The 19,952-nt window shown below is 47.6% G+C and overlaps 1 protein-coding gene across 3 annotated transcripts; it reads right to left on the bottom strand.

The window, feature by feature from the left end:
* On the bottom strand, window positions 1-19,182 carry LOC118776263 (zinc finger FYVE domain-containing protein 16-like). Of its 3 annotated transcripts, none has more exons than XM_036526456.1 (18): window positions 19,000-19,182; window positions 17,003-17,102; window positions 14,438-16,674; window positions 13,230-13,326; window positions 7,661-7,837; window positions 6,661-6,800; window positions 6,213-6,456; window positions 5,778-5,900; window positions 5,489-5,644; window positions 5,063-5,287; window positions 4,458-4,540; window positions 4,060-4,164; window positions 3,428-3,578; window positions 2,713-2,793; window positions 2,256-2,418; window positions 1,860-1,965; window positions 1,545-1,721; window positions 1-1,127 (listed from the first exon to the last, which is right to left on the bottom strand). In XM_036526456.1, exons 2-18 carry the CDS (start codon window positions 17,070-17,072, stop codon window positions 966-968), a joined length of 4,497 nt encoding a protein of 1,498 aa, XP_036382349.1. In that variant the 5' UTR covers window positions 17,073-17,102; window positions 19,000-19,182; the 3' UTR covers window positions 1-965. The 3 variants fall into 3 exon arrangements, with proteins under 3 accessions (XP_036382349.1, XP_036382351.1, XP_036382350.1); XM_036526458.1 differs by having other exon boundaries at window positions 14,438-16,671; XM_036526457.1 differs by lacking the exon at window positions 19,000-19,182 and adding an exon at window positions 17,593-17,637.
* Between the last annotated feature and the right edge of the window lie 770 nt (window positions 19,183-19,952).

Genomic DNA, 19,952 nt, shown 5'->3' with positions numbered 1-19,952 from the left:
TGTCACTAGGGGGCACCCCAGTGTAAGTGAAATAGTGTTTATGTCTTGAAGAGCAAGGTTGCAGCAACTTTAAAATGATTTCACATCCTATCAAAAATATTCATTTTCTTTAATGCACAGATGTTTTGCAAAAATAGGTTTCAAGCTCCTTATGAAGAGCTTTATATAATTTCTCTTAGGCTTACATTTTCTGTAGTAATCACAAAAATAACAATACTGAGAAGCGTGTCAAGGCCCCTATTATTAGAACAGGAAAACTAATGATAATAGTAATAATAATCATCTTTGTCACGATCATAATAATAAATATTGTATTTTACCTGAAGAAAGAACAGTACATAAAAATATTTCTAAAATCAGGCTTAAATAACAACTTGCCACCACATTACGTAATATGCTGATGACAGTCTTGATTGCATTTCAGAACAAGATACCCAGCATCTCAACACTAATGGAAATATTCATAAAGAGTTGGTATGTAGCTTCTCTGTAAATCCTCTACCATTTTAAAGTGTACATTCACATCCTTGTTTTACATGTTTAAAAAGTAAAAAGCTAGATTCGCTGTTCCACACAATCATTGTTGAGTGCAGGTGAGCAGCTTGCACAGTGGCTACATTTGAATTACTTTCTCAGAATTTTCCTGTGAATGCAGCTGTACGTTTGTCAAAAGGCGAAATCCCCACCACCCACCGAGACGTCAGACACATTCTCCACTCTCCAGCCCTGTTAGGTTTTGTAGGGGAGAACTGTGTCTCCTCTGTGCAACATCAGAGTCAGGTTAATGTGAGGAAGCTCAATGCAGTCTCGTCTGTGCCCCTGCAGGCTGACCTCTGGTCAGTGTGTGGGGCTTTAGGCCCTTCCTGTCTGGCCCCAGCCTCCCTGCACGGCCTCTATGTGGGCCACCCTGGCAGGGCGTCACCCTTGGGCGTAATGTGTGAATGCGTCCCCCAGGATAGCTGGGCTCAGCAGAGGATCTCGGTGATGTAGAAGGTGAGCTCCATCTCTGTGGGCTCCTGCGGGACGCTGGCACTCCCCCCGTGGATCACCGGGATGAGGGAGCTGTCCAGATCATTCATGTAGCGCTGGGGCAGGAGACGGCCCCCCGAACCTGCCTGGTACTCCACCTGGGAGCCAGAGAGGGAGGGACACACACACACACACACACACACACACACACACACACACACACACACACACACACAGAGGGTTCATCACCACGATGGGCTGGCTTAGAAAATAAATTATAATAATAACCCATACTGAGAGTCAGAGAATTGACTCTGCAGACGCACAAAGTAATACCCAGCAATTTCAGCCATGAACGGAGGCATTAGATATTAAACCTGGGAATGTAATTACTTTAATTTTATCATTTTCAAAGTATGTATTCCTATCCTGATTTTGTACTTTGCTGCTTTTAATTCAGCTGTGAGTTTTGGCCCTGTATGAGGGCCTCAACTACATAAGCTGTCTAGGACACGAAGGTCAGACACACAGACAGACAGAGACAGACATCTCGACTGTCCCGTTGTCCTGGTTACCATGTCTGCGTCTGCGGAGACGCGGAGGGCGAGGCGGTTGATGCCACTGTCCTTCAGGACGGTGAGGTTGGGGCAGAGAGTGGCGCAGGCTGCCGTGGCGATCTCTCGGGGGAACTGTCCGTCAGGGGGCGGCGCGGCCGAGACGCAGCCACCCGGGTTCCTCAGCAGGTAAAACACCTGGGGGAGAGAAGAGTCAATGGGGGGGCAGAGTCTGTGTGCCTGTCCTTTTGCAGAAAAGCTGACTTCTGTGCGCTACAGCAAGAACATATGTACATACACGTGCGCGCACACACACACACACACACACACACACACCTCAGTGCACTTGATGACCTTTCCGTCCATCTCGAACTCTGCGTCCTGCTCCATCCGGACCCTGAGGGCCCCCTCCAGTGACCTCCCATCCACAGGACTGGACATTCTGTTGGACAAACGCATGTGATTGACTGCTTAATCCCGAAGGCTGGCAAATGGGAAGGAGACACAATTCCATTCCAGAACCAGATGAATGCACACTTAGTGATGTCGCACCCTCACGCTGGTTTGCTCTCAGTGATACTTACTCTAAAGCAATGTATGCAAAAGCAACCCCTACCTTTACGCTATTCACAAATCACTGATCAACCTTTATATTTAAATGAAAGAAGCATCCACTGGGTGACTAAACAGGCCGACAGGGTGCTGGCTGCGTCTTTTCTCGCGTCGCCGTACCCGCTGTTGGTGAGCAGCGGTCGGTCCACCCAGCATACGTTGATATTTTCCCGTGCCTCCTCAGAGTCAGCCCTACCGCAGGGGATCTGGAAGTCCCTCTGCTCCCGAATCGCCTGCCGCAGGGCCTCCATGGTGTCCGGCGGGATCTGAACCATCAGGCCGTCTGTTCAGAGAATTAAAAACCATAGACAGAACAGATAACACAATCTGTTCACATATAATAAATTATAATAATCTGTGCCGTGGCAGCACACTCAGATTATGCACAAATCAGCACATGTGGAGATCAGCAGCATCACATGCCAACATCGGAGTCGCATGCATGTTACACTCCGAGATGAGCAGTGTTGCAGAGCTGGTTATCAGAGCAATACAGCAGCTCTGCTCTTGTTTCAACACCGACACAGGGCTGATGCAAACAGTTTCACTGTCCTTTTTTTACTTCCCCACTCCTTACCTTCAACAATACTGGACTTGGCGATGAACCCTGAGGAGGCTTTTAGGGCCCCGTTGAACACCACAAAGCTGGCCCCTGTCACTGGAACACAAAAGAAAACGAAAGAAAAATGCTCCATGAGTCTATCCCTGGACTAGTCAGAGTGTTAGGGAAGAGACTGGAGAACCTGCTCCTTAAAGCAGGTCTGATTAGCCAGCCTTTCTCTTCCCAGGCCTTCAGGTACAGCAGTGCAGTGCAGTGGTAATTGCTCGTTCGACCCCTAGGTGGGGCACTGATAGCTACTTAGCTCTATATTTACTCAGGCAGTTCAAGTCATCTATATTGATAGCATTGTAGGCTGTGTAAGTTGTAGATAAGAGTATCTGCTAAGCAAATGAAATACAAGTTTTTGTACTTGTCTTTTTAAGTTGTAGTTGTTCTTTTTAAGTCACTCTAGAGATGAACATCTGCCATATAACAAAATAAAAATGGAAACATAACTGTAGTGTAATCTTTTCTTGTTTTATTTTTGAATCAGATGCATTGATGTGAATCCACTGTTTTCCTAGTGTATAAATATGTCAGATGTCTCTTTCTTCGTTATCTTCGTTATATAATCATTACCACAAGCTTAGTGCGCACCCCTATCCAGGCCAACACAGGCTCCTCCCAGCTGACATGTCACATTAGCACAGGTGAATTACCAAAGGCACACTTCCACGCTGTGCCCTCTTACCTTTCCTGGTCGTTCCCGGCATGCTGTTGGCTTGGGTCTGGTAGTTCCCATCGTCATTCTGGAAACAGACCAGGTGGGAGTCGGCCTCCCTGCTGAAACTGGCGCCCACACTAATCACATGCTCATTGGCCGAGTTCACCACTTTCAGCATCTGATACACGCACAAACACACACCTGGTTAATACACAGCTCTGCCTTATCAAGCCTTCATCTATATGGCTGAAAGACACAAAGGCAGTCAGAAATTCAGCACGACTATTTATGGGAAGTCTGAACCCCTGTGATACTGCAAGAACTGACGTGCTAGTTTTAGCTGGTGCCCCTAGAGGGTCAGCTTATCGCTCATCTTGTGACTGAGTTTGCTTTTTTCCATTGTTTCATGGAATATGCTGACCGCTGGCTTAGAGCCCCCCCTGGCTGTTAAAAGGACAGTCACATGTTGCTACCTCCCTGGAGGTCCATTGACAAATGGCCAAAATAAAGCCTTCCACCTCATTATCTACCCTGGTGGATTTAGCCATAGAGCAGTGGAAAGACCCACAGAAACCTGGACAGAGCCACAGCAATGTGCTGAAACGTAGGCAGGCCTAGGGGTGGGGTGGGGAGGAGAAGCAGGCCTCACTGCCCCTCACCTCAGTGACCTTTGCCTTGGGGATGTGGATGTAGCTGTTGCCCATCTCCATGTGTATGTGCAGACCTTCCACCACCGGCAGGCTGTACTGGTAGTTCCTGAGATCCTGCAGATGGAGAGAAGGTTTAGTACTGTCCTCACATACACTACCTTACAGCAACAACCACAAGAGCAGCAGCCTCAGTCACACCTCTGAAATATATCCTGTACAGCATTTGTACCTGCGGTAAACACAGGTTAACACCTGGCCTGGTTAAACCTCAATGAGTCATGTCTGTATGTCTTCCCTATGGAATATTCTCTCGGGCCACTTCAACGCAATTTGAATCCTGACATAATATATCCACTTCCGGACAGGAAGTGGTCAACGCTGGTCCGCCCGTAGCACGTGTCACTCACAGCGAGCAAGTTCATGATGGTGTGGCCCGTCTCCCCGAACACGGCCCGGCGGGACCTCACGCTCAGCAGAGGGCTGGGATAGGCTGTGGGGGACAAGGGGACACGAGGCGAGGGGTCACGTCAGGTCAAACGGGTCTATTGGGCTGAGTGCAAGCACAGGGTGGAGGAAACAAGATGTCTCTGGGGCGGCACTGTAGCACAGTGGTAAGGAGCAGGGCTCATAACCAAAAGGTTGCTGGTTCGATTTCCCACTAGGGCAATGCTGTTGTACCCTTGGGCCAGCTACTTAACCCATATATATCCCAGGTAAATATCCCGCTGTTTAAAAGGACAACATGCAAAAATTGTAACCTATGTAAGTCGCTCTAGATTAGAGCGTCTGCTAAATGAACGTAATTGAATGTAAAGACAGCAGAGGGAAGTCCATAAAATTAGAACTTAATTGTGCTTACAGCACTGATTATAGATATACTCAGAAACTCAATAAGTATACTTGATTTTTCCACAGCATGGGCTGCCCTCTTTTGTCTTTCTGATTGTCCTTCTGTTGATCAGGGCTCAGCAGGTCAGAGTCTGAGTGTGGAGTGACAGACGGTGACACCCACCGCTGTATTCGGCTCCTAGTCGGAGCAGCAGGCGAAGGGGGAACACTTTGGCCCAGGGTACCTCCAGTTTGTGGACCAGGACCCCACACAGGAAGGGGGCGGGGGGCACTGCGAGGCCCTCCAGGGGCTGGAGGGTGGGGGCGAAGAACAGGAAGCCGCCGTGCTCCCTGCTTCCCAGAAAACTCTCAGTGAATGTTACGCTCCCCAGGTCCTCCACAAACCTCCCTGTGAAGGAGAAAGACCTACATCTCAGATTCCCTCTAAAAGAAACTCCTGGAGCTCGGTCGAAGGTCGAAGGCAACAAGGAGTTGCATCATAAAACACATCTATGGTAACATGAAAAACTCAACCAGTTTATTTCCTACTCTGGCTAGGGGTTTGGGGTTCAGGAGGGGGTCTAATGGGTCCACTAGGATTGCTGCTTACCGCTCTGGGCGTCCTGATAAATACGGACATACAGGCTGAAGATGTCTTTGGGGACAGAGTTCTCTTCTGGGAGGCACACGATGACAAAAACCAACTCCTGCTGTCCCACTCCTTGTAGCCCACTGGAGCTGAAGCACCAGCACTTCCTGCCACAATCTGACACACAGGAAGTTACAAGAGCAGAATCAGCTGACATTCATGCATTATAATATCCCCTGGCTTACTTGACGTAAAAACACTGGAGACATATACCAAGTACACGAGGAAAGAAAACAATAGAAAAACTCACAGGAGACCAGTTTGATGTTGACCAGCAGGTTGGCACTGAGGACAAAGGTCAAAGGGCATGGCCCCCCTTCTTCTAGAAGGAGAAGGATTTGGTTGGGGGAGGGGCGTTCTTCAACTAGCACATCTGCAAGCACAGCACACACACAAACAGGGGCTGCCTCAGTTTTACGCTCACAAACCCGTGCTCTTGTACAAACTCCTAACTTTGCGTGCACACGCACACACACACACAGATGCATTCCATTTAGCAAACAATTACATCTGCATTAAAAAAATTCAGAGCATAATACCAACTGAGAATAAATCTGATCTGCTCTGATTGGACCAAAGGCGCATCCCTTATGATATTCCAATGATTCCAACCATTAGACTGCAGAGTGTACGTTAGCATGCAGGGAGCTGATTTCGGAAGCAGTCCTCCCAGCCCCCAGCCCACCTGCTCCACCGTCCTCCTCCGTGATGATGAGGAGAGGGGGCAGGCCCTCCTCGTCCTCAGGCAGCAGGCTGCCGGCCTTCCCCACACACCCCGCCACCCTGCACAGGAGGCTGTAGTCCCAGGGCCCGCTTATTGGCGGGCGGGGCACCCCCTCCGGGGCCCCCGCCGACCTGCCCGGGGCCCCCGCTGCCTCTGCACGGCCTCTGCGCGTCTCCGCCGGAAGAGGGGCCAGTTTGCTCTTAACCTGTGACCAAAGAGATGTGAATTTACTTCCCAGGGAAAAGGCTCCCAACAATGTTAGTTATAAATGAGTCAATAAAATTAGAGCACCACAATAAAAGTTATGAGTACTAATTATCCACCAAAAACCACATATTAGTTAAAACAAACAAGGTCAATAACTGATTCCTTTACAGCTTTCATTTGAAAATACAGTTCCCACTCTCACCACTGGGGGATCTAGTGTGACAGAGCTGAGATCTTGAGAGCCCCTCTTGCCCCCCGTGGAGAGTCTGGCGGTATCTGCGAGTTCCCCGTTCGGCAGAAGCCCGTCGGCGAACCATACACGCCTCTGCTCTCGAGGGAAACCTATGGTGGAAACAGTGACAGGAACAGGACTTAGAGAGCAAACACTGATGAACATGTCCTAAGATGCAATGCTTTGGCTGTGGGAAAACTCTACAATAGGCACACCATATTCTACACTGTATACTGTACTGTAGACTGCAATATACTGTGTTCTACTTCACACTCTACACTACACAGGCTGCGTTCTACACTACATTTTACATTTAATATACTGTATTACACATTACACTCAACACAATCAGTAACATCTACACTTTACATATCTTCATCATGGGTTGATAGTGTGGAGAGCTGAACCTTAATCATGGGTGGACCACTGATGTTGTAAGCAATGTCAGTCACCCAAAATAAGTAAGGCAATGTAATAACATGGCATCACTGCTCAACATGCATGTTAACACATGCTGCACATTTATTAAAACTACATAAGATAAATTCACATATTAAATCTACATTAAACACCTTCTGCATCTACATATATGCACTATGGAACAAGCCGCAGCTGTGAGGTAGTGTGTGAAGGAGTCTAATCTTACACTGCTAACACACTACACACTATTATACACTGCTACATTTAATCTTTATTAAACATCATATATATGGGCTATGGCAGTCTCCAGGGGTGAGGTGGTGTGTGAAAGAGTATCTTATCTGAATATATAGTATTATACAGATCTACACTTCACAGCCCAATCTATATTAAACATTTTATATATATGTGCATAAGTCTGCAGTATGAAGGAGTATAATCTCGTCTGAATACACAGTATTATAAAGATCTACAGTAAATCCACAGTAAGCATTACACATATGTGTCTACAGCTGTGAGGAGGGACGTGGGAGGTGTGAGGGGGGCGTACCCTCGCTGCCGGGCTGCTTGAGGACGGAGACGGGCACCATGACGGTGGGCGGGGGCGAGTTGAGGGTCCCGGAGGCGCGGGCCTGCTGCATGGGCGGGATGGTGGAGCAGTACTCTGACGGGACGTTGGGGTTGGGGCTGGGGCCTGTGGGGCTCATCATTCTCTCAAAGGCCTGGACTACAACACACAGCAGCGGGAGACAGGACGGTCACAACAGGGGCGGGGCGGGGCGGGGCGGGGCGGGGCGGCTCTGCATTAAGGGTGGAGATGGGTGAGGAGATACGCCTCATTTTGCTATGACAGTGGGACAGAGGGGGAGGAGAGAGGGTACTGAATGCAGGACTGAGGAGGTTTTTAATATATTATGAGGGTAAGACTGGGGGGGAGTTATTATAACTCAATATTTAATAAATGCAGAACTGCTGGGGTTATTATTACTCAGTATGCAATGCATACAGGACTGGGAGATTATTGTAACTCAGTATGTAATACACTGCACTGAACTTCGCCGCACAATGAATGCAGGACGGGTGCAGCAGCTCCCAACATCAATGGGTGAAGAGGAAAAAAAAAACAGCTCTTCCCGTAACATTTGATAAAAAAATCCCAGGCTCACCTTGTTTCCCCAGTACTGAGCAATATCATGTTGCAATATCGATCTCAGTATCATGATCCAAGCCTATTTCTGTTGCTCCCAGGAGACAGCTGCACAGAGAGGGGAGGAGCGCGGCATGGTGTGGGGTCTGAGCCCGGACACAAAGAGAAACAACTTGGGACTGATCACATGCCCTTGTGGAGCCAGCTGTGACTGTGATGAAACTGGACTGTGATGACAATTAATGCTACTGTTTCCCCGACAATAACAGCTCACAGAGTGTGAGGAGACAGACTGACAGGGATTTAAAGCAGCTACAACAGACATCACAGTGCTCTCTTAGCCAATGCTGATAACATGCTTCGAGCGACCAATTCAAGGCTGTGCCATCCGGCAACAGGCAGCTGTGTGTCAAAGTAGTCAGTTATTAGGACTCGCAGCCACAAGGTTATGCGTTTGAATCCCCGATGCATAATTTCTATTTCACCCCGAGCAAGACAACCTGAATGTTTCAAGAAAATATCCAACGGTATAATTGGACGCTGAAATGCTAGTGGTGCGAGACACCCTGGAAAAGGCGGTTTGCTAAAGCAAATGGTAGAAACGACATTACCGCCAGACTAGCCCTCCAGGCTATGCCCTCTCCAGGTCCCAGTGCTGCCCAAATTTAAACCTGGCCTCCAGCTCCTTTTTTGCCATATTCATGAGCACGGTCTTAATTTGGTGCTGCCAGTGTTCGGCACCACAGCACAGACCGAATATCCTGCCCTGCCACACCCACAGGCAGGCTGAACATAGAAATTAAGATCTGACGGCACAGCCGAGGTTCCCTATCCCAGTAGCAACAATATCTGACCTAGTTTGTTTTCATTCCCCACCCTGGTTCCAAAATCATAAACAACATTGATCACAAAGGCTGTAATATACACGTTCTAAACACCTCTGCCTCGGCACAGACAGACACGCAGAGAGGCATGCGGCTCTCTCCCATTCACAGATCTCTGCTCCTTACCTTATCTCTGTCCTCCCTCACCCAGCGAGGGTCCGGTTACAAGTGGAGTTTTAGCTGCTGTGTTATCTATGCAAGTGCAGAGAGTGAGTGCTGCCAGCCTCCCCATACTAATGAGAGGAAAAAAAGAAAGAAAGGGATAGAGGAGAAGGGGAAAGAAAGGAGACACAGAGACAGAGAGATGAACAAAGACAGAGATGGAGACAGAGAGAGGTGAGGACAGAGACAGAGGGAAATAAGAGAGATGGGAACAGAGAGATAGAAACAGAGGGGGACCCTGTCCTGGTGTAATGCTGCTCAGCAGATCTCGCAATAGTAAAGTGCTCCCGTTTAAAGCAATCACGACAACGTCCCGGTACCGACAGAGAGAGAGACGAATCTGCCGTCTGCTGTGCTGGCTGTGACCGAGCAGACGGTGGAAGAGATTCTGTGGTGCGTGCACGCGCACACACACACACACACACACACACACACACACACACACACACACAGACACACATACAGAGACACACACACACACACACACACACACACACACACAGACACACATACAGAGACACACACACACACAGACACTCACAAGTTTCAGGAGCCACAGAGGATCCAAGTTCATTCTGCGCGGCTGGATGTGAGTGAGGCAGAGTCACTGTGTGTGTGTGTGTGTGTGTGTGTGTGGGGTTGATGGTGCGTGTGATGCACAGAGGGTGGTGGTAGCATGTGTCCTTGGCCGAGGGGAGTGTCTGTGTGGCTCAGTGCAGAGTCTCACCTGGTGCTGCAGGGTGAACACACACACACACACACACACACACACACACACACTTTATTTGTGAACAGTCAGGGGGATGGCATCGCTGTGACACACATTCCTTATAATATCTTAGTACATTATCATACCTCTAATATATCAACACCTACAACCATAGATATTCATGAGCACTTCACTTAATTGATTTTAGGTTATAATTACATTCAGACAGCACTACTGCTCTTCAGATCCTGCACAGTCCACAGGATAAGGTATACAAAACACTGGTGCCTTTTGTAATGGGGAGTCTATTTGACATATACAAATACATATATACAAACACATCCTTAGCAGTACATACATGACATACAAACAGACTTCCAAAGGTACCCTTGTTTTGGTTTATCTCTCAGCCTTACAATTCTCTCAGCCATCCAAGACAGAGGCTTCAGATGTGCGTGTGTGTCTGTGTGTGTGTGTGTGTGTGTGTGTGTGTGTATGTGTGTGTGTGTGTGTGTGTGTGTGTTTGTGTGTGTGCGTGTGTGTGTTTGTGCGCATGCGTGATGGGAGGTGGTGCAGCAGACACTCAAAAAACAGTCTACAGCTGAAAATATCCAATGTTTTTGATACCAACATTCACCTTCTTATAAATCCAATGCTTTTGCTATCCCCTGATCTACAAACTGAGTGCGCAACGATTCACTGACCTGGATGCAGCGCTTGTAATGAAGGTACATACGGGTAAACAACAGCCTGACAACCACTGGAATTGTTTGTGGGGAAGAACCATTAGTAACATGTACAAACAAAACACACAATAACTCCTCTGATATAAACGCGTCTGCACAGAAAACATATGCCAGAAGAATCAAAGCGCCATGACTGAGATTAACCCATACAAGCCCATGTGACTTAAATAAAGACACACTGAAAGCAGGATAGCTGTAATGTGCTGAGTGGTTGGATGGGGCACCCCTGTCCTACACTGACCCCTCCGTATGATCACATAACACAGACTGTGTCAGAGCGCCCCAGAGGGGGGCCAGGAGACAGGATGCTTGCCATGGTCCCACAGACAGCTCTGACCGTGTTTGTGCCAGATGGTCTCTCCCCAGAATCCTTCAGTGTGTCAGCAAAGTCTCGCCCCAAAGACTATTTTTATACATCATCACAAAGCCAGGAGTCCTGAGACTCAACACCAACCACAGCTGCAACCAGACACACGTCAATGGGCTGCGTCTGAGCGCATCTGAGGATTTCACTGACCACCGCACGCTGAGAGACGACCTCAGGCACAACTGGCAATCCCAAAATTTGGTGTAAAAAGAGCGATAAAACTAAGGAGAGATTAACTGGTTGGACTGAGAAGGCCACATCATCAACTTTGCTCACAACAGCAGCACATGGGATCTGGAGTTGGGACTGCAGTGTAATATGGGATTGGGACCGTAGTCTGATACTGCCAACGACCACACCTCTTAAAGCACAGTGTTCCCATCACCCCACTGATGCATTGGCGTTGCCTCGGCTTTCCTTCAAGATATGGAAACACAACACTGCTGTTGAATTCAAGCCCTCCACATGTTCCATGATATTTGAACATGCGGAGGGCTTAATTCCATGACAGTCCATGATGTTCCAACCTTTTAAGGACTGTTGAAAACTTACGAACGCAAACACATTATTTACAAAGAGAGTCACATAGCGCTTGTGACTGTCGTTAAAGGTTAAAGCCAACCACATCTGTCTCAGAGTAATACAGCGTGACTGAAACATCAGGCCAGCACTGAGGCTTTCAGCGGGGAAAAAAACCCCCTTAGGTAAAACCATCAGCCTTCTTGTTCAAACATGACAGCTGCAGTAATGTGATGAGCTTGGGGGATTCGTTTGAAGACGCCACCCCCTGGAAGGTATAACAATGAGTGAATGAGTCCACAGAGCTCAGGAATGCCGCTTGGCACGGCCCGGTTTGCGTCTCTCGCTCTCTGATGTGAGCGCCCGGCGTCTGGAGCTGCTCCTTTTATCAGAACGCAGGCAGGCATCTGGACCACAGTGACGCACGTTATGACCGCTCACAAAGACACCCGCACAAACCACCCCTCCCGAACCCGCAGACACCAGCCCCACAGAGCAGCATTACTGAAGTAATCACATTTGAAAGGCACTTACAAAATAGGTTAATAAAACTGTGACCCAGAGTCCATTCACCCCGATTATTCCTGGGTACAAACTGTATGGTCGGTACTGAAAAAAATAAATAAATAAACGCTTTAAATATAATTTCAGTGAGATGCCTCCCCGCTGTCCCTCAAACTGTGACAACTGTAAACAATTTTTTTTCTTTGTTGAGAAGATCGGAAAGCATCAGAAATCAAGCATCATAGTTATATTCTTGGAAAGTTTGCGATTTCCAATTTATCTGCATTTTGTCCGTGAGAGTAGGACATGCATCTGTTTGACCCTTCCAGGTAGAGTACTAGTGTATTATCTAAATTAAGAGTTAAAGAGAGCCAGATTCAATCCATCCTGCTCTGTAATTTTTCTTTGACCTTGAGGAACAATTTTAGATCTCCTACATTTTCCATTACTGAGAACTTTTTTTTTGTTGTTCAACAGTTTTTTTTGAGTAGCACAACATTATAACCCCTATTTAAAATGTGTTATTCAAAGCTGAGAGCCTAAAAGCCCAAAATGGGACATTTGCATCACAGAAGTCACGAGCCTTTTAAATGAGAAACAAGGTGTTTTTTCTGAACTGTAAACAGTTGGATTACAACATCATAGCGTAGAACACTTTGTAAAACCTCACTTGGCTGATTCCAGGCCAGCTTTACAGCGTGTGAGACATGACTGCCCCTTTCAGTACTCCCAGTGGAGGGGGGGGGGGGCAGCACATTAGAGATGAGTTTACACATCCCTGCCCTTGTCCTCATCTCGAACTCATTCAAGGCTGCGGACGAGATGCCGGCAGTTAAAAACGCAGCATTCATCACTCCCTGCGCTGGCCGTGAAAGACACACTATGAATATGACTAAGAATGAACTATGAATAACCACAGAAGACAAGAGAAACAGCGCAGACAAGTCTGTACCAATGACTAATGTACTACATAACAATGATCTGACGGCAAGCTCAAGAACCACATGGTCAAACGCTCAGACCGACGCTGGTCCTGGGATGCTGGGAGGCGGCGGGAGCAGAATGACAAGGAAAGCCTCACCTCTGTGAATGGTCTCGTAGCAGACGACGCAGACCCGGGCAGTCCTCTCCAGGTACTTCAGCCGGCACTTCCGGCCGCAGCACGTGGTGCAGTACACCTGCCGGGTAAATGCATGTGAGGCGACGTGAGAGGTTAAGGGGGCAGTTTCAGCTCACCTGCACAAACTCGCTTGCGCCTGAAAAGCCGGGCCGAAAAACTGACCGGAGCCGCTTCAATTCGGGCGACTTAAGGACACAGCAGGACCCTGCCTTCTCGGTGCGCACAGGCCTAAGCGGTAACCGGGAGCACCCCTGGCACGCCGGCCTTCGATCATCGCCCCTGAGTGCCTTAACTACAGCACTGCGGCTCAGCACTTCTTCTGTGAGAGGTGTGAGCGCAGACACACGGGAGGCACTAAAAATACCACCTGCTTAGTAAGCCTATTTTTACCCACCCGGCTCCTTTAGAATATTAGCTGCAAGAGAGGAACGATATAACACACGACTTCAGTGCCACAGAGAGGCGTGACGTAGGGGCCCGGCGGCCCCCCGGCTGCACGTAAATGCGCAGAATAATGGATCCGCAGCCTGCCAAGGCTCGGCTAAAAATAGCCTTGCCTGCCCGGCACAGCAGTGAACTACAGCCCCGCTGTCCGTTCACACAGGTGAACCCAAAGCAGGGTGCAGGGAAAATGGCATACAGTCTGATAATTAGGAGAATGAATTAATTGATTAATTTACTCACGTGTGCATGCATGTACCTTAGGGATGTTTTGAGAAAGAATTCTAAAAACTCTGGAAAAAAAAAAAAAAAAAAACTGAAAAAAAAAAAAGTTTTCTCCATTTTCTTTTAACAGGCATTTGGATACTGATCCATCAATGACTTCATGGTAAAATACCTGAAAAATCAAAAATTCCACTCTACTAAGAGCCCATTGTTGGGCTGTACAGTTGGCTTACTTTTGCCAGATAACTCCTGACACTACTCACACAACATTTAACGACACATTTCAGCTAACTCTAGACACATAACATTATAGAAGGCCTGAAAAGTGACTACGGTGTCAGCTCATCCTCTGTGTTAGAATGAAACAGTTTATCAGGACAACTTAGTTCTAACCTCGTAACCTCATAACCTAAGTAGCTAACATCATAAACAAATAGGAATCTGCATTTACATCTAGTTCTGTTACCTTTAAAAGGACATGTGAGTAATGGAAATGGAATTACCTTGCCACAAGCCCGGCAGTGGTGCCTCCTCCTGGTGAAGGTGAACCTCTGCGTGCAGTTCATGCAGTTTGGAGCCTCTGAGTCAGGCACCCAGGAGGGCGGTCTCGACCCCACACCTTGGTCGTCACTCACTGGCCAGTCCAGGGCGGCGGTCTCCTCCCTCACGGTGTCCTCCGGGGTGCAGGGGGAGGGCGGGGGCTCTGAAACCTCTTCACAGTAGAAGCTGTTCTTGTAGCGGTCTTGATGAGCGTGACTAGGGCTGGTTGCGCTGTGGCTGGAGACATCTCCACCGAGGACAGCAGCAGGGGGCGGAGTGTGGACCTCATTCGCTGTGGCCTCATTGACCGCCGGACCGTCCAAGTTCTCGCTCCTTTCACGGCCGTCAGATTCCCTGGTTGGTGACATTTGAGGAGGCTGGCTGAACTGAAGCTGCTTGGGTCTCGCCCCTCCGAAATAGGGGTGCTGGCTGGCAACAGGACGCACCTGGCCTGGAGAGCTACAGGACTCCTTCTCCTGGTTGCTCCTGTCCAAAAGTTCCACTTCACAGGGGCTTTGGTCCAGAGAAGGAGAGGAAAAGTAGGAGTCTTCATCGCCCGTCGCCTCTGATGGAGGCTTTGCATCAAACCCTTCAGCGTCTGATCCTGTGGCGTTCCTAAACTCCCTCTTCTCGAAACTGCTGTCCTTGTAATCTGGCGACAAGTCACGTGATTCCTCCAGGTCTCCGTTCATTTCTGAGAACCCTTCATCTGCGTGCTTCTCCACGGGCCTCCCTGAGGTGTCGCTCTCAGCCTGCTCCTTCAAGAAGCCATCCAGGTCCTCGTCCGTCACCAGCACACGTGCTCGCTCGCTTTCGGGCAGGGAATCGTCCACGAAAGCGAAGTCTGGCAAGGGTTCAGGACTCAGGGACCCATCTGGGGGCGAAGACCCCTCCGATTCCACCTTTTCTACCAGAGACAAACAGGCCTTGGGGGTTTCAAGGGATGTGGGGGTTGGGTTGAGGTGGGAAACCGGTGTCACTTTGGGGCACGCTTCAGAGACTGATTCATCTGCATTGCTTTCAGGGGCAGCGAGGACTCCAGCATGGCTCACATTGTTCACAGCATCATCCACAGAAAAAACCCTCTGGACCTGAACCTCTGTAAGAGAGGAGTCTGCCACTAAACAGGGGTCAGAGGCCACGCCCTCCTCCTCTTCTCCCATCCCCATTCTCTCAGCAGAGTCAATGAGAGAGCCACACATGGACACAGCAGCAGAGGGGTAGGATAGGATGCAGTCCGGTTCTTTGGGAGGACATGAGGAGGGAATACACGAATCCTCCAAGGGTGCGCTGGGTGATGGGCTGTCCAAGCCGCCCCCATGGCCCAATCGTCTGCCCTGGTTCAGCTCCTGCTGCTCTTCATCACTTTTCTGCTCTCCTGTCTCCTCTGCCCCTCTGTGTTCAGGTGTGTCAACCACACCGTCCCTCTCCTCAACACCTTCGCCTTGAAGGTCTAGGCTAACAGCCTCTGCACTGGGAGGCACCCCATCAGCCTCAAGATGCTCACCGTTTTGGAGAACCTCTACCTTCTCCTCCTCCTCCACCTCTTCATCCCTCTCAGAAGATCCCAAGGCTTCCGATTGGCTCACTCTGGCCACATCCTGAAGTTCACCAACACTTTCAGCAGTTGCAGTGGGCAGAATGATATCGAGCAGGCCGAGGGAAGCCAAATGCCCTTCAGTGCCAGCATGGCCATTTCCCTCTTCTTGGGACGCTTGTCCCAGCCAACTCTCTCCAGTTTTCAGAGAGTCCACAGACGGAGACACCACCGGGGAGTCAAAGTCCACCAGGAGCCCCTCCTGCAGCTGTCTTTCAGCAATGTCCAGCTCCTTGAAGGCGTCATGGCCGTTGGCTTGGAACAGGAGTGAGGGGCCAGTGTCACTCACCAGGTCACACACAGGCTTTTGGGCCCCGTCGGGGCAGGGTGGCACGCTGCCGTTAGCCGTCCTGCAGTCAACGGAGGAGAGGAGGTCAACGCCCGTCAGACGCTTCCCCTCCGCCTCCTCTTCTCCGGGGTAGAGGCTGCAGGTTGGCACGGGATCAGAGTATGTCACCGAGGAGCCGTACCTCAAGGAGTTCACGTCAGGGACAGCACTGGGTGGCGAAGAAGTTTCAGGAACGAAGCACTGAGAATTGTGGGATGGGCCTGGGAAGACGGAGGAACACGGTATTGCTGCTGTTGCTCTGCAGTTGAGCTCTTCTGAAAGCGAACAGAGAAATGCAAAAATACAGAAACAGGCTGAAAATGTGGAACAGAAAGTTACATCTGCTAATGCGCAAGCATTCCCATACTGCAATATGTGAACAAATAAAACAATTAAAAGCATAATATTTGTTATCTGTGTGTATTTAGGTTTACTGATTTTATGGTGGTTATTCATACTACAGAAATAGGTGAAATGTTGCAGAGGCATTTTTTAGAATTGCTCCCTTGTATGTCACTTCCTGCCTTACCTGTTTTCACAGCTTTTTCAAATACATTTTTCTCAATGCAGCCATAGCATTCCCTTCCTTCTGAGAACTCCTACCTGCATTCTGCTCAAAGTCATCCAGGAGCCTGTCCAAGTCGCACACGGCTGCCCTGAAGAACCTGTCCATCCTCACAGGCACGGGAGACTGTGCTCAGGCCTTTTTGTTGCACGAGGGAAAAAAACACCGGAGATCAAATGACCTTTCACCTCTGCCTATATAAGACTTCCAACAGGCTAGATTCCTTTCAGGATGGAACCAAGCAGGAAGTGTTTGCTTGTTGTTGGCTGCTGTTGTTGAGTCTACTGCACTCAGAGGAAACGCGGACCTCCCAAACCCAGCCAATGCACCCGCCTTTACTGCGGCAGCCTCCTTCAGTTAAAAATCCCCTACACAAGGTTTGCCAAAATATCTGTCTGTTCACTACCATCAGTGCAGGTGCTGTGTGGATCCTCTAATTTAATAAGCTGTGCCTACTGTCAGCCCATCATGATAACATAAAGATCAGTGGAGCACCAGCTCTGAACTGACGCATGTGACCTAGCAGCATATCGCTCCCATTGCTGGGCCAACGTTAGCCACAGTATTTATGAACTAAACAAAAGTACTACAGAGTTTTACAGTTTCTTTCAACATGAATTATACTCACTCGTTCCGTCCGCACAGAATTGGTAAACAGATTGGTGAACTTCCAAAAAACACAAAAGGTGGAAAAAAATAAAATAAACAGGCTTACTGTGGATAAAAATCACTAATTCCTCCCGCTTTCCCCACATCTCAGGGGACCGTCTGGTTCGGCAGTTTGGCACAAATTTGCCTGCTGACATTCTGAAAAAAGGAGCTCTGCTTTTCAGATTACGAAGAACCGTAATCAAAGCTCTGTGAAAACAAGGCTGAGTCACCAGACAATCAGCAATGGGATCAGCTATAGGCCAGGGACTGACATCAATTCAACCTGACAAAAATTTTTCGCTCATGACGGAACAGCCCGACGGGTAAAAGCAGGGCAAAAGACCAAGAGCTACAACAACTTAAACTTAAATGTTTAGCTAGCCATGAAGCGATTGCTGGTGACTTATCATTATTTTATTGCTAAAGCAATAGATTGCACCAGGACAAAATTACACTCCTTCCCATCTGCTAATGTAACGATTTATGCAGAATTTGATTCTTCTGCTACTGAGACACTATTCCCTTCATTTAATCAATAAATGACTCACAAAAGTGACACCTGCTCGACTTAAACTCATGGGCAGCAAAGAACAGAATACCCCGTAGTCTATGAACATTAATCCCAATGGGCAGATCACATCCGTAAACAGCAAAACTATAAAGTTTAAAAACAATCACTGACACGTTTAAAAAACGCGTGAATGTGAAAACGTAAAATGATTATACTGTGTCCGCTGTACCATTATATTTTAGTAACAACGTTATAAAATAAATGGGTTAACTAATTTAGTTAGCTAATCTAGATGTAGTTTCGCGCACTGTATTGTTTCATCATATAGCTAAATTACTGTTCATGCATTCTCATCTAATTAGCTAATCCGAGTATATATTATATATATAATATATATATATTAAACGCTAGCATCTTAACCGGCATTTCTACATTATAAAAAACGAATTTAAGTATGACATTGTAAATTAAATTATCTAAAGGGAATTATCAAAAGCAAATCCCGAGAAATGTTACAATATACGGAGAGGCTACCAAAACCCAACAGCACTAATGACTTGTTTTGATTTTACCTGGCTGTGTGGAAACTTCATTTTCATAGCTAACTAGCGTGCCAGTCTACATAAAATATCCTATCTAATAAAGTTAAAGAGCCATGGTAGAGACGTTATTTAGACTAAGTTAGCTATCTTACGTTAGGTGTCTTCTAAAGCGAAAAACGAACGTCAGAAAGAGGAAGAAACTGATATGGCGTATATCGATAATCTGTTATCCCTAGTCTAGTTAGTTAGCTCACTGGCTAACAATCGAGGTCCAACTAACCGCAGCTAGCTTGCCACTTTTTAAACAAAACAAATGTACTGATTAGATTACCAGAAATTGCTTCATTGTCTTGGTTTCTTGTTTCGTCCTCGGTTTCCTCAGTCTTCAAAATATAAGGTCAGATCTGTCAGGTTTTCCTCCCTGATTTAACGTTAACTAGCTATAGTGTTCCAATGACAGACTTGGAGTTTTGCTTAAATCCCCATGATAGCTAGCTAGCTAACAACCATCTTGGATGTGGTATGTCAAACCGGCGAAGTTAAACAGAAAACACAGTAGCGCCGTTCTTAAAGCGACAGTACACTACTTTTTTCCATGTGAACTGACACATAACCGTTAGTAACAAATCCTGACTTTATTTTGAATTCTATAAGGTTGCAAGATAGCTATTTGAGTAAAACCTTAATGAAGTCATTTAAGATGAGTGGGACATAAATCATGTGGCACACACATCATTTGTTGAGTCAGTCACAGTTAAATGATTGAAAGCAGTCAGTATGACAAACATAACAGTATCAGAATCCTTACAGTTTCTTTTCCATAAATATATAGGTTACGGATTCCCCTTCTATTCTATTGCAACATACACGTACTCATACGTCCGCGGACAGGCTTAATATAGGCCCCCATGGGAGTCCATTAGTAACATGGTCTCTTAGAGCGTTGTTTGATCTCCGCAGTAAATCAATCCTGACAGTTTGCTTTGTCATGAGCCATGGATTAAAAACGGGCGCTAAGCAGATCCACCAGTCTTAATTTGAAACAGATAAATCAGGCTAGTCATCGATTACAGTAATCAGTCCATACATAAACTGGCACCCCAAAGATAGTCAGGTCTGCGCAGCGCTTACTATGAATTGAGGCCCATTAAAATAGGTTTGGAAAATACACTCTCTAAGGTCACGAGGGTTTTCAAAACGTGACTTTTTTTCGTGCCAATCTGCAGTAAGCACCAAACTTTTTTGCGACCCTGATCGTTTCAGAATGTGAACAGAGGAAAAGTG

Source organism: Megalops cyprinoides, chromosome 4 (genome assembly GCF_013368585.1).
Source record: "Megalops cyprinoides isolate fMegCyp1 chromosome 4, fMegCyp1.pri, whole genome shotgun sequence".
In the NCBI taxonomy this organism is placed as follows: domain Eukaryota; kingdom Metazoa; phylum Chordata; class Actinopteri; order Elopiformes; family Megalopidae; genus Megalops; species Megalops cyprinoides.
The sequence above is the reverse complement of the archived record's forward strand: the minus strand, read 5'-3'. Positions and strand labels throughout refer to the sequence as shown.

Excerpts from the sequence above, each read along its gene's own strand:
- LOC118776263 (XM_036526456.1), bottom strand. The coding sequence starts at position 17,072 with ATGGACAGGTTCTTCAGGGCAGCCGTGTGCGACTTGGACAGGCTCCTG. Across the intron at positions 5,645-5,777 it reads CAACATCAAACTGGTCTCCT|ATTGTGGCAGGAAGTGCTGG; the intron begins GTGAGTTTTTCT and ends CCTGTGTGTCAG. Across the intron at positions 1,722-1,859 it reads AGGTCATCAAGTGCACTGAG|GTGTTTTACCTGCTGAGGAA; the intron begins GTGTGTGTGTGT and ends TCTCTCCCCCAG.